Below are 15,362 nucleotides of genomic sequence, written 5' to 3' on the forward strand. Positions count from 1 at the left end.
CATAGCATATATTAGAAATACATTTAATGGGAAATCTGCATTTCTGTATTTACAACAAAACTGAGGGAAGGTTCTTTTGCATTCCATACCATATAAAGACTCCATACTGGCAGCATCATTGTCTATGAGTGCTGAAGCCACCCATACAATTCCAAGGATAAGCAGTGCAAGAAGAATGAGCATTACAAGGGTTTCCAAAATCCGTGCTCTGATGCCCTATTGGCAGAAGAGGGGAGAGAGAGGAAAAAAAACACAGCCAAGAAGTTTGAATCGGGTATTTTCAAACGTTTTTAAAATCACAAATAAATAGCAGATCCTTCTTCCTAAGTACATACTCACATTTTATTCATGTAGACAAAAGCATAACATGTAATGCACATTTAAAAGGTAGTGCATAAAAAAGGAAGTACTTACGGCTTTATACTGCCCAGATTGCATTTTTCCCCTTAAACCCACAGAAAAACGTTCTAAATTGCATATGCCTTACAGTTCTCATTAATCTCATTATTCCATAAAGTACTCTTTATACCACACGATTTTGTTCGAGCATTTTTAAAAGATGGATTACTTTCCTAATACTTTCAGCAAAGAAAGTGGATTAGCAAATTTTTATCTATGATTCCAATCAAGGGAATGGAAAGCCAATTATGGCAAATAGCCAAACGGCGCGGCGAGCACTAAACCGCGCGCGGGCGCCAGTCTGCGGAGCCCTCCAGCGGCCGCCCGAGGAACTGCGGCCCAACAGCTCTGCCCGCATCCACCACAACCACGCTCAAATAAGAATTTCACTTGTTCTTTGGTTGCCAGCGTACATCTACACAAGTCAATCCAACCTGTTTCTCACACAGGTTAACCCCAGTTTGGGGATATTTCATTGCAAAGTATACTTGATAGTTAAAAGCAGAAAATTTGTTTTATTGTTTTTCCTATTTTTATCTCATCTTCCATCACTGCTCAACTAGAGGATTACTTAAGGGAAATCTTTATATGACATTAACCCTGAGAATTATGTTCTCTATATAATCACTGCATCCAACCCCAGGCATCCTAACCACAATCACTGATTTCTTGTAACACACCAGTTCCTCTCCTCCACCAGTCCTCTGCAGAACAGTCAGATTACCACTGACAACTCGCTCCATTCTGCCCAGGGCAGAAAAATTTCTGTATTGCACAGCACACACAGACTAGGATTCACACTCATTTAAATATACTGAAATAATAACACTTCTAAGAACTTTGGTGAAGTGATAGTTAGAAATATTCTGTCAGAGACACTAATGAATACTTGGTAATGGTCCAGGATAAAAAAGAAATTAAGACACTTAAAGCACATAGGTAAATACTTAATCTCAATTAGGCACCCATAAGACTGTGCCCTATGAAAACATTAATGTTCCAGGCACATTAGTTCATACTTATATACATTAGAGCACCTGCCAAATAGCTGCTATTTGAAAGGAATGAAAGGTACAGAACTTTCCCCCGTGCACACAGAGAAAACCTCTGGAGAATCACAGAGTGATTGAGATTGGCAAGGACTTCCAGAGGTCACCTAGTGCACCCTCTGCTCAAGCAGGGACACCTAGAGCTGGCTGCTCAGGAATCTTTTGAGTACCTCCAGGTTTGGAGACTGCAAAACCTCTCTGGACAACTTCTGGCTTCATTTTCAGTAAGGCAAGCTGCCCCCTGAAGTACTATTATAAGGCAGTCAAATTTTCATTTGAGATTACTTTTCATTGGCCAAATAATGCTGGGATCCTGATTAAGGGGAAGGAGTAAAAAAAATACACAAAATGTAGTTAAGCTTAACATTATAAAATTAAATGAACAATTGAAATGTATATTAAGGTGGTGGGCTTTCATACACTCACTGCTATACACTATGAATACAGCTGTAACTTCAGGTTACATTTCTGTGCAAGAGGAGAAAGGGGTGGGAAAGAAATAAGGGAAGTAGGAAGACCTGGAAAAATATATTCCTTTTAAAAAAACCTTGTCTAAACACAAAGGCTACAATCAGAAAGACTACTTGTCACTCAAAGATTAGAAAACTTGAATTTGTAACCAGGACACATTTTCATCAATGGAAACAGATGAAGCAATATAAAGGATGGTTGGTTCTTCAAACACTCCCTGAAGATATCAGACAGGAAAAAAAAAAAAACCAACAAAAAACTCCCACAAAAATGTCATGAACAGAGAAGGGGCTCAGAAATCACCCTCTTTTGGACACACTGGGGTTATTCCTACTCCCTGGGGACATGCAGAGAAGAGAGAAGGCTGTGTACACTAACAAGGAGAAAGAGATGAACTGGAACACAAAGAGCAAAATGATAAAACTAATGCAAGCTATAAAGAAAGGCAGAGGTGTTGAAAAGAGTCTGATCTTTGGTCTTCAATTCATACATTAATTCCTCTGCATGTCAGTAAAGGAGAGGGACATGCTCCCAGCATGGAGTCAGGATCAGAGTTTAGAAAGCATGAACACCTGCCAGTTTGAAGGAAGGTAGTACTTCTTTCTCAACAGAGATTTTGGTTTAAGTAGCTCTCCACTTTAAAGTCTTTTTCTATGAAGGTATCCAGAAAAAAAACATCAACTGCCATTGTACTACAAGCCCATAGCAAATTCTCTGGTAACTGCTGAACAGGAAAACAAAACCACCCAACACCTTGCAAATTCTTCCAGGTGAGTTTCAGATGATCCATAAAGCAAAAGCCACTCCTGAAAGTCAATGTCCTGTGTGGTTCCCTACTGTCCCTTAAGCAGAAGTCTGACATCCTACAGACTGACACATTAAAAGAGTCCCTTGTGGAAAATGAAAAAAAAATATATGATAAACAAAAATTTTTGGAAACAAATTACTATAATCCAATAGAAACTGTAATTTAATTGTTTATCAATAAAACTGGGGGAAAGAACTGACAGATTATACACTCAAACCCCCCACATTTTTTTTTTTAAACAAAGTTTCACAGTTTGAGTCCACAGCTCACCTATACTTTCACTCATAGCATATTGTCAAAATCCATCCCAGCTCGTTAACATGAGCACTTAACCAAGTGAAGTATTTTATTAAAGGACAGATATTTAACACACCAATCCCAGCAGACTGCAACTTGCCAGAAGCCCAGCAATATCCATCATCTTTCCTCTGCACTAATGGGGGGAGTGGAAAAAAAAAGCATTTGAAGTTCTCAAGGTTTGCCTACAAATAAAAGCTGTCCACAAACACATTCTAAGCATCTTGTGGTTTGTACAGCCTTAGAAATATCTGACTCTAAGACTTCTAATTCATTAAAATTCAATTGTCAAGACATTCAGAAGTTTTTAAAGCTTAATCCTGAGCTCCTTATGCTGCCTGGAGCACCAGGCCTCAGGGTTCATGTTTCCAGAAAAGCCTAATTTAGCAGGAAAGGTTTTAATTATTTTAGAAGTGTTCTGACAAATTTTTAATTGCTACTCTGGAAGGCATCATCAAAATCTTACTACGTTTCTTTTCTATTATGATTAACACAGATAAATCATCCCAGATGACAAATAGCCAAAAGATATTAAAAAACAACACATGGCCAAAAAAGGTAATTCTTAATCTGAAAAACCCAATGAAGTACAAATGACAACAACAGTCCTGAAGGGATAACAGATGTCATACAAGGAACTTGGCATAATTACCAAGAAAACCACCCCTCCCCTGCACATTTCTGTTGAGGGATGACTATTATGCCACATTAAGATTTTTCCTGCTATATGTGTTCACACATAACACCTAGAGACTGGTTTTACTTTAGAAGATAATGAGGTGATAGGTCCTTCCAGGTTTTCAATAAGAAAAAGGAAAAATTCTTGATAATGGAGACAAAAGTGTTGGGGTTTTGTTTCTCCATTTAAAATTCTGTCACTGCTTTGAATTATACAAATGTAGCAGCACAAAATGCTTTGCCATTAATCTGGCACCAGTAACAAGAAACCTCTGACAACTGCCATTCCAGCAATGCTAAGGTAAGACATACATCATATTACAGGAAAGAAGAAGATAACTTTATCTTCTGAGCAGTGGCACAACCCTGGGCCAGAAAATCACATGTTCTTCTTGGGAAATAATTATTAAATAAATGAAAGCAATCAAGCCATTTGTTGCTGACTTTTTACTCTGCCAGTTGTGATGAGAAACACAAATATTATTTTTCAGAAATTTAAGAATAGCTTTTAATGCTGTCTAATGCTATATGGATTTTAACATATATGTAGAGATTTACCAAGAGCTCTTTTTTTTTAATGCCAATGAATTATTAGAAAACCTTTCAGTATGTCAGCATCTCTTTTTGCAAGAGGCCAAAGTGGTAAAGTGAAAGAACTACAGCCTCATCCTTACCTTAAAAAATAGCATTTCTTTGTTGGAACATTACCTGGCTATAGAGATTTTGATTAACATACTATCAGCTCCTATAAAATGGGCATTTTTGGAGTTACATTGCCAATGCAGGACATAGAATGGCTTTTATTAATTCTATCTTTTAATCTAGTTGCAAACTGTGCAGAAAAAAACTAATAAAACACCATACCCTATCATCAATGAAATAAAAATTATGTGTTACACACAAAACCAGAGAGTGTTAACTAAGTTTCTATGGTGCTGAATATGTGAACACAGTTCTGCTTGGACATCTTGACCTCTTGCAAGGTAGGCAAACATCACTTTTTACACCATGCCCTGACCCACGGGGAAAGCCTGGGAAACATTTCTGCAGTCATGGCACATTTAAAGTACACATGATCCCATTGTTCTCACGTGACAGAAAGGAGTCCTAGTAACCCCAAGATTTGTTCAGTGAGGGCTGATGGCAACAAACACACATGATAACATCTGCAGGAGAAGAGGAGGCACTAAAAAGGGAGAAGTACACTGGGTATGAGGTTGGGGATGTTATATATTAACCCCAATTACATTTTCAGCATGTGACACCCCCTCTTTCTCAATCTGTCAGCATTAGTGAAGAAATGAGTGTCAAACATGTCACCCAATTCTATGGTTTGACACCAGACTTGGAGCAGTCCTTGCTGTGACCTATTCAAGGCAGTACACAAACAGGTTTTTAATAAGTAAAGAATAATTTTGCATCAGGCAACATGAAACACACACTACATTTAACACACTGAGATTTAGTCAAGGAGTCATTAACTCATGAAACTACACAAATTAATAGAGTCAAAAACAGATGCTGTAGTTTTAGGAAAATTCAGTTAATTTTAAAAATGTAGCTGCTAGTGACTCAGAACCCTCATGAAGCAAGCTAAGAAAATTTTAATCAAGAAGTAATATATTCAGGCATCAAGTATTCAAAGTAAGTAGGAAAAAAAAAAGCCACCAACATTTCCTTGCCCATAAAGGAATCAAATACTTCAAGCTACAGCACTGACTGTGTCTTCTCCCACACCACCTCTTCTCTCATAGAATCTTCATAGACTATAATGATTTTAAGATTAAAATGAGCACTTTTCATCACAAGTATATTTTAAAGTTTATATTTATTTTCCACACAATACTAACATGAAAAATTCAGTCATGAAACATTTCCAGTAATTTTCAGTTGATTTTTCTGTTAGTATCCTTTCTCAAATGTTTTCACAGTTGTTACCATGCTGTCAATGAAGCAAGAGTAGGCAGCCAAAACACTGAACTGCATCAAACATCACAGGCACACAGGATAAGTAATAAAATTAATAAAATTTTGAAAATTAAAAAAAAAAGTTTCATTCAAAATAAACCAAAATTATTTCTTTGGGTACTGGCTAAAGATATGCAACAGTAAGTATTAGAGTTATGCCTGCCAAGTTGGAAGTGAAGGATCAAAATCCCTGAAGCAAAGCTCAAGAAAAAGATGTCTTTAACAGCCTGGAGAGGAGACCATCTATTCAGGATGCAGCACCCCCACTGGAGTGACTCCTCTGCCAAAGAAAACTTATGTTTCCTTCTTCAGTATGCCAGAGGAGCATGCAAGCCACAATGTTACAGCATAATTTGGGGTCCATACCCATCAAATGTTCTTGTTGACACCACCACGAACAACTCGGTGAAATAACCTAAGAACCAAGATGGACTCCTTGCAGACTTGAGTCCTTGTGACCAGGATATAAAACACAGTTCTTGCTCACTTTTTTCCTTAGGGTCTATTTAATTATCCAATTCAAGATGGACTCCAGTGAGAATGGTAATGTGGCATTCATCTGTTGCTTATCAGTTAAGTCACTGTTTCAAACACATGGATTGAAATTACTCAAGCAAAGAGCATACCCATGGCTGTTCCACATTAGGGATCATTCTTGTAAATTTAACATAGAGTACATTAGAAGTATTATTCCTTACAAATTTTGTATCAGAATTTATACCAATTTCTTAAAATGAGGAAAAGCTAGACAGAATAGCAGCCAAAATGCAAGTACACACTATCTGGAATAAAATAATTACAGCCTACAGCTGTCAGATGCACACAACTACCCTGCTGCAGCGCACCCTAGAAGGGATGGATGCAGATCTGTGGACATCCAACCCAAACCTTCTGGGGAGAAGAGAAATGAGAAATGAAAGGATAATCACAGTAAAATGGTAACTGTCCCAGTGCTACCCCTTTTCCCCTACAAGTTTGCTCAGTTGTTCCATTCACCAGCTCAGCTCTGAGATGATCCACTCCCTCCACCTACCAAGTTTCCCAGACTTTCCAAAGCCACCTGCAACAACAACATGGGAGCTGTGGGATTTCTGACACTATGAGTCTCCCTCTAATCATTTACTTTTGGATCAGAAAGACTCTTTCCTGCTAGACTGGCCTGATAGGAAGATAAATAGATGTTTTCCAACTTCTTTGTACCTTGGCAGAGCAAGAAGATAAGTAACACTAAGTATAAAGAAAGACTTGGAATTTGTGATTGTGTTTCTGGCAGAATGAAACCCTGAAGACAGTTTCCAAAAGCAAATTACATGTACAAGCACACAGGTCAGTTTTAAAGTTCTAAAATAAGTAAAACAGAAGTAAATCCCCTGAAGTCATGTCTATTACTAATGCCCTGATAGAGTGAATAAGCCCAAGAAGAAAACACATTTCTAGGAACTGGTCAAAGCACCAGAATGATGAAGTTCCTATTAATAAGCTGGGAAACTCTTGGAAAAGCTACCAAAAAAAAAAAAAAAAAAAAAAAAAAAAAAAAAAAAAAAAAAAGAGGACAGGGAATGAGAGAATGTCATTGGTTCTCCATCTTCCCCTCCTTTGTAAATAAAGTTATCTGTCTCAAATTTTCACTACAGATGTGTAAGCTCCTTCCTTGTCAGTTCAGAATAAGTGATTCCTAATATAAAGCAATCCATAATGTGAAGCAATTCTAGTAATTCTAAATAAGTAATATAGACTACAAATTTAAATATCACATGGTTATCAGTATCAAAAATTCACTGCTTTCAGAGAAGGAATGGTAAGTGGTGCCTGCCTAGCAAAGTTTCATTGAATAAATGAAAACCCATTAGAAAAATCTTTATTGCCTTTCTATGACCCAGACAATTATATTAAACCTTTCCACTATCAACAAATTTCAATGGAAATTTTCATGTCTGAATTAAAATTACAATTATAGTAACCCTGTAAAGTATTTTTCCACTTTATTATAAAGCAACAAAAGCACATAAATAGACCTAAAATAAAGACAGCTTTGCTTGTTCTGAATGGTCACTACTTGATGTGAATGGAGATTCAAAGACACTGACAAATGTGGAAATATTTAAATATTCAAATCTTAAGATATTCCTCATGCATAAACCAGACATTTTTATAAAGCAAATTGAATCCTCCAAATAAAACTAGCAGCAAATCAATTTAATGTTTCTGAGCATTTATTGAAATAAATCCAAACACAATGAGATGGGAAGATGCTCAGATTGCCTCTTGAAGCCTCTAACTCAGATATGCCAAATGCTTAGAGGTATCTGCTGTTTCCATTGATTAAGAACAGGGTCTGAATCATCCATTTCAGGGATCTTGCATGTGTGAATATTTGCTTCCCAAAGGATGGCAACTTTCACCATGAAACATTTCAGTTTTATATTAGATTGTTACACGAATTCTATTATAAACTGACAAGTAAAAAAAAAAATCTCAGCGTTTTTTGATACACAGTTATCATCCACCACAAACAGAAAGGTCTATACAGGGCATTAAAAATGCTCCATCCAAACAAAATCTAAAAACTGCTTATTCCTGCCTAAAAATAAGTGTCTCAAGAAGAAAAAAGAAGCCAGTGCTTCAGTTGACATTAGTGATAAACTAAGAGACTCAAGTTTAGCAATGGTAGCTGTACCATCTGTACACTTTACAAGTAGTATAAGTATTTAACAAGTTTAAATATGTTTTAACATTTTTGCTCATGCAGAACTCCATCCTAAAGCCAAATTAAAACTGTAAAAAAATAAAAAAAACCCTAAAAACTAAAAATCAATTTATCCACTAAGAGAGCAGCAGAGGAAAATATTCTCCTCTTATTCCATTTACAGGCTTCCAGCTACATGTTAAGGCTCTTAGCAGAAACTGTGGAAATTCTACAAAGCACAAGCATGTCACATACAGCACAAACGTGCAAGCTCAGGGCAGTGTAGGCGTGGGGAAAGCACAAAAGTTCAGCAATGCAGCCCATTCCTGGCTGGGGTGAGGTGAAATAACTAATGCTCCAGTGCTAGCTTCCAAAACTGAATAGTGTTACAGATACCTCTACCTACTCATAATGTGTCACCTAATGCAGTTTCTCACAGCATGCTAGAAAAGTCAGAAAACCACATTTCCAAACAGCATAATCTCCTTTGTGCAGCATTTTTACCCCAATTTTACTAACAACACCCAGTTCACCTCATCATTCTAAAAACTGCCATAGCTCAAATACATTAAAACACTGCAAGAACACAAACTAACCCAACACATTTTGATTTTCTATCTACATTACAGAACTGGTCACAAAAAGTAATTATAACCTCAACTCCACAGACAGCTGCAGAAAGGCTGAGCCCCTGCTCAGATAACAAAGTGGCAGTGAGGCAGCCAGTGCAGAAAAGCTGTATCAAATAAACTTTACCATCAGCTTATCTCCTGGTAAGTATCTACTTTTTTTGTGCCTTACACCAAGGCCTCTTTAAACGAAGTACCATCTAATTTATGGAAGCAACCAACTGACATTTAACTACTTCAATGAAACGTAGCACAGATCACATCTCATCACATCTTGATCCAATGTGTGCAACAACCAAATCCCTTATTTCCCCCTCAGCTGTCCCAGATACAGAACTGTTACTTATATTCAACAAACCACAGATCTCCTTATGCTAATACAAAAAAAGACAGATTTTTGCATGCAATGTCCCCAACTGACTTAAGAAAAAAATCCTATAAAAATCTGATAAAATATTTTATATATCTACAAAACCAAATTCACATTAAGACATTATTCCTCATCTGGCAAGTTTCTCTCTCCTGGCCACTGATTTTTGAATTTCTTTTTATCTCACTCTCAGTGAAGCATGGTATGGCCTTAAGCTGACAAATATATGGATGTTATTTACCTTTCCTGCATAGCCTTTGATCCTAAATGTCTAAATACAGACATTTAGGCCAAAAAATAATTGTGTTTTGAAGTCAAGATTTTGAAATTTAAAAAAAAAAAAAAAAAAAAAAAAAAAAGAAAAAAGTATTCCCAACCTCTTTTGACTTACCTGTAGTAATTTTCATGCCCTTACAGTCATTGTGAAAGGACAGCAGACAGCACTACAGACACTACTTTTACACAGGTATTTTCATTTCACACTAATCTAGTGTAGAGTTACAGATTCCAGTCACAGATTCACAAAAGCAGACTACACACTCACTAAACTCTAATTTGCTAATATATATACCTGTAAGGTAAAAATATTTTTTTCTCTGCAGAAGTACAAGTGAAGGACTTGTTAAAGTTGTAATTTTAACATGTTTCGAGAGCTCAGTGTAACACTTGTCAATGTTACATGCTAACAAGTTATATTAAAACTACTCATCTTACCCTCCCAGCTGCTTTCTAAGCTTTTCTCATAGATGGTATTAGATGGGGCTATCCTCTTCATACAAATTAAAAAAACATTCTACATTTAGCCATGTACAAGCTGTTTCTGAGACCTTGGTGGAAGCAGCAATCACACAAAGGTTCAGGATAGGCACCATCCTCAATGCAAGATTTACAGTTAAATATAGTTATTAACTCTGCACCTGACATCCTACAGATTATGTTATGGTGTTTGTACAACTGTCAGCAAAGTATACTTTTATTTTTATTAGGAAAAAGAAAAAACCGTGATCAAGCAACTTGTCAAATCAAAATTCTAGAATCATCAGGATCTGCTTCTAAACAACAAACTAATACATTTTAGGTGGTGTCATTTTAAAGGACTCCAGTATAAAAACTGGACTTCATATCTGAACCTAACATGTTAGTTTATGTCAGAAATTCAAATCTGAACAGTTGCCTTTAATGTGACTGATTAAACAACTTTTGTCCCTGGTATTACTAATGGAACAAGTAACTGGGGTGTAATATAATGTACAATAATTCAGTTGCATACTAGTAAACATTTCATAGAGATCAGAATATTAGAGTCTCAGTTCATGCTGAATGATTTTATAGACAAATAAATATGAGCTTAAATGACAAATAAACATCCACTGTTAACAGGGCACCTCAAGACTATTTGGTGAGCCATACACACAATGGCCTGTGGGTATTGCAGTCAGGGATAAAAATAAGCATAAAGCACAGCCAAATACTGTTTGCAAACAATGTTTAAGATTCTTGAACTTTCCAATTCCATTTTACAGAAAAATCAAGGAAAATTTTAAAAACTGATCTTAATTAGAAATCATTTCATATTTGAAAATATTTCCAAGCCACTTATTTACCAGGATTCTGTAATATAGGAACAATTTCTTTCCCTGGAAATCTGTTTAACTTAAGTGAAAAAGTTTCTAAAAGTAAATACTTCAAAGCTAACTTTGAACATACTTCCTGCATTGTCATCAAACACTGTAATAATGTCTTTCACAATAATCTACACCTATAGTTGTACCAGAGTTCTACTTGTACAAACAGCAGAGCTGGGAGTACAGATTTTCTGTAAGGAAAAATACAGAAATTAGAATTTCCATACTCACCAAGAAATATAAAAGCAGCAGGTTCACTTTTCAGTGCATTTATTACTGTTTTTAGTAACTTGGAATTTGCAAATATAATGCACTGCAACACAATACATCAGAAACTCAAGCTCAGTTCAGTCCTATTTCACAGTGCAATGACTAAAGAAGTCATTGCTATTAATAAAGTGATCAAATAAAATAGATGGAGGACATACACATTATGTTAGCAAGCTAACAACAGAATACAGCAAAAAAAGCAGTTTGAAAATTGTTAGTAATAGTATTTTTGCAAAGATTCAACTTTTACCCTCTCCCCAAGTAATTTTACTTATGAAATATATTCTTAAAGGAGATGAAGGGAAGAAATCTGCCTTTAAAAGCATTTCACTATTTTGTTAGGAAACTACACCCTGTGTTTTACTTGCATGGGTTAAGCTGCAGTTGCTAACACAGGCAGGGCTTTGCAGCCACAACAGCCAAATCTTTATACAGTAGCAAGCACAACACAATAAATGCTCTGACCACTGGCCCAGCTCACCTGCCTTCAGCATATGAATAAACTGCTACATTTTTAAGTGGTGCTTTTATTAAAATAAACTGAGAATTTGGGAAAAGCCATCAAGGAAAGGCAAGCAGATGGAGAGCCTAGCTGACACATAACAATAGCTGGTGAAATATTACTCTTATTTTCTGTAATAAACACCAAGATCAAAACATTACGCAAGTTAAATTTCCTTGAAAGGTTCCCAGCAGGAGTTTTCCTTTTTGTTTGTGCAGTACACGATTTCCTCTCACCCACAAAAAACATACCAAGAATGTGCATGTGCCACTAACACTAAGCAGCACTTCCTTAATCACTCATTTCCAACAATTTATGGATGATCAGTGGCAAAAACGAGCAAAAATAATGAAAGCATGCAATGAAAGCTCATTGAGACAAACCGGCTTGGACTTCCTACTCATTTCTGTGTCTCTTTAAGATGGGGGTCTGATACAAATTAGCCACTGGGAAAAAAGTCATCTGGTCATAAAATACAGTACAGGGTCACTTTTATGTAAGTTTGCCAAAAGGGACATAAACCAGGACAATTTCAAACTGTGACACAGGATAGAAGTATATTAAAAAAATCTTTGTTCCTCCTCCATTGTGCTGTCATGTTGCTCAGCTTTATAGACATTCTGAGCACCAGCTCTGGCCTCTTCGCTTCCACCTGGTCTACCTAATTAATTAAGCAAGGAAGTTACCTCAAATTTTTGTACTATTTGTTTTTATTATCATGCACTTCTTTTGATGTTCCAGGAGTTAACCTCTTAATCCACAGACTCTGTGTGTTGTGCTCTGAACATTTTGGGATGTCTGGATAATTTGGATAATTGGTCAGGATGTTGCTGTCGCTCATGTTAAACTTTATGCTATGACTACAAGTTCAAAGATCAGTATTAAGGTAATATACTTTATAAAGCCTTTTCAAAACTCTATACTTGTGATTATGCAATACCTATTTTTTTCAGCTTCTCACAGTAGCAAATTGCACTATTTGTATTTTCTTACAAGGAAATTACTCCAAAACGTCCTTCTCTTCATCAACTTCAAATAAATACAAATTTCCATTGAAGTTACATCAAGAGAAAGGTCATATTTTAAAGGTCAAGAAAAGGTATACCAATTATCTCCTCAAAAATGCTTGCCTCCTTCACACAGAGCACACATGTACTCTTCTGTGCAGTCTTACCACACATGGAAACATCAGCACTGTGACCTACTCAACTGCAAATAGCATAATTTTTCTTTTTGGAAGAGAATAATAAAGAATGAGGTTAATTCTGACATTAAGAAACACTGTCGACAACTTTGTTTCATAACTACAATCTGAGCACATCAGTGACAAAGAACTAAAAGATTATCTAAACAAGAAACACAACTTTATGCACAGTCTCTACAGTTTCTCTACAAAGGAAGACAAGAAGAACAGAGAAAGATGTAAAACAGTTTTTAATACTGATGCAAGAGATTGAAGTGGTATCAGGTACACCAGCAGCTCAGTTAACAGCCCTGGCTGAGTTGCAATGTATTATAGTTCCAAGTCTTGAAAAATACAATTCACATGTGCACGCAAAAATGTGTGTGCATACATACACACATGGCAGATACACAAAGACATATATATAAGACATAAGACATATAATATACATATATATATGTATATTATACACCTCCAGTATTGTCTGGATTATTATTATTATTCTTGTCCTGACATCAGAATTGTTCAAGTGCCATTCAATGGAAATGAACAAGAGTAAAGAGCAGCATTTAAGCTCTTTAGAAGGGCATGGTCAGTCCTCTCAGGCCCAAAATGCCCTTTCTGAATTCACACAGTGCATTTCATGAAAAACTAGCAGAGAATCAGCCTGAATTCCAGTGCAGCACTGCATCAATCCATGGGCAGTGATTCACTTCCCTATTTCTCTCCTCTGCACAATATGCAAGCCCTTGGTTGTTTTAAACTGCTGCCTTGGGAAGCCAAGTGAGTCTCCAAAAGGGGCCATGTGCCATTTAGAAAATACATCAGCAGAGAGGGAAAAGGGCCATAGGAAACTGGAAGATGGTTAATCAAACACATTCTGATTCAGAACAGTTATAAGGGGGCAATGCTACCATTCAAAACATGGATGAAAAGTTATACAAAGCTCACAACAGTAATTTATGATCTGAAATATCAGAGCTTGCAAAAAACAAATATCACATTACAGTCAATACCTAAAATCAACTTTTACAGCACAGTGTCTGTGATAAACAGATGGCTAAAATCTTCCAAGAGTCAGACCCACACATGATAATGACTAAAATCACTGTTGCTATTTAATCTGAACAAAGACATCCATTAAAAAATAAAAAAATCATCTCAATTTCAGGAATGAACCTCTTCTAATTATGCATTTTCAGAACTCGTATTAAAGTCCAGCAAGTAATTCATATATGAAGACCTTCAAATAGACATCTTCACTGCACATACCTATACCCAAGTGACCTATTCAGTCCTTATGATGAAGGTAATGCAATGACAAAATTACCTCCATAAAAGCTTCCACTGAAAGTCTTTTTATCCAAATTTTGATCTGAGCTGGTTATCTAGAACCAACTGCTTTCCCAACTCCCAAAAGAACTATTAAAGATCCATGCCAAACCTCTTTACTGAATGTCTTCACATTTACAGTAGATCATTCTTCTCTTAAATGCTACAAGTTTTGCCAAATGCATGAAATGTTCTTTTAAATTGAGATCACTAAAATGAGATTTTTCCAGTGAACAGTAATAGCATTTGAACAGTGTTTTATCTCTCTGATCGATTAGTTTGACGTAATGAATGACGAAATAGACTTTTTTTTTTTTAATTTACACAAAATAATTTGCTAAAATATCAAAATTCTACAAAATAATTATGGTGGCAAAATCTTCTTGGAAAAGAGGTGAGAAACATGACAAAAATCTACAGAAAATAAAAACTAATGGGAAATACCCTTCCTTTGCAGATGCTAGAGCTGAAAACCTTACATGCTTGATTGAGTTTGATTAATCAAGAATTTTTCCAGCTTCTAATCACCCAATTACGTGATGTAATTCTTTAAAACATACATAGCAATTATTACAAGCAGAATCCTTTATCCACATCAGCATCTGAAAAGAACAGCACATGTAATTTTAACTATCACCTTAGTTCAGAAGTTCCATCTGCCACTTTCTTTTCAAGAAAAGCAATCTAAGATAAGGTATGCTCATATTACAACATCGAACAATTCCTGAATCTTGACCAGCTGCTTTAAGGCTCACTCCCAACTGGCAAAACAATTCCATCCATTTAGTGAGGTAGAACAGACATTGCATAAATGCCTGGAATATCTGTACCAGGAATCACACTTGGGTTCTGGGATGTTCCACAAACACCCAGAATTCAAAGTAAAAAACCAAAAATTCAAAAATGGAATTTTCTCCCCTCCAATAGGTAGGCTTTGATACTAAAATGTGATCTCATCTGCCCCCATGAAGAAGCAAACTCTAAAGCACCAACAATCATCTTTTCCCTGGCATCTGCAGAAGATTATGGTCCTATCTGATCCATCTCATCTCTCAAATGCTTTCAAGCATAAACGTGCAATGGTGATCTGATTTA

The 15,362-nt window shown here is 36.2% G+C and overlaps 1 protein-coding gene across 2 annotated transcripts in view; it reads right to left on the bottom strand.

The window, feature by feature from the left end:
* Positions 1-15,362, bottom strand: part of LMBR1 (limb development membrane protein 1) — a 63,435-nt gene that overhangs the window by 22,284 nt on the left and 25,789 nt on the right. For both annotated transcript variants that reach the window (XM_079300306.1, XM_079300307.1), the window contains one exon: positions 90-216. In XM_079300306.1, the coding sequence (XP_079156432.1) occupies positions 90-216 (127 nt within the window). The remainder of the gene's footprint in view (positions 1-89; positions 217-15,362) is intronic.

Source organism: Erithacus rubecula (genome assembly GCF_903797595.1).
Source record: "Erithacus rubecula genome assembly, chromosome: 3".
NCBI classification, from domain to species: Eukaryota; Metazoa; Chordata; class Aves; order Passeriformes; family Muscicapidae; genus Erithacus; species Erithacus rubecula.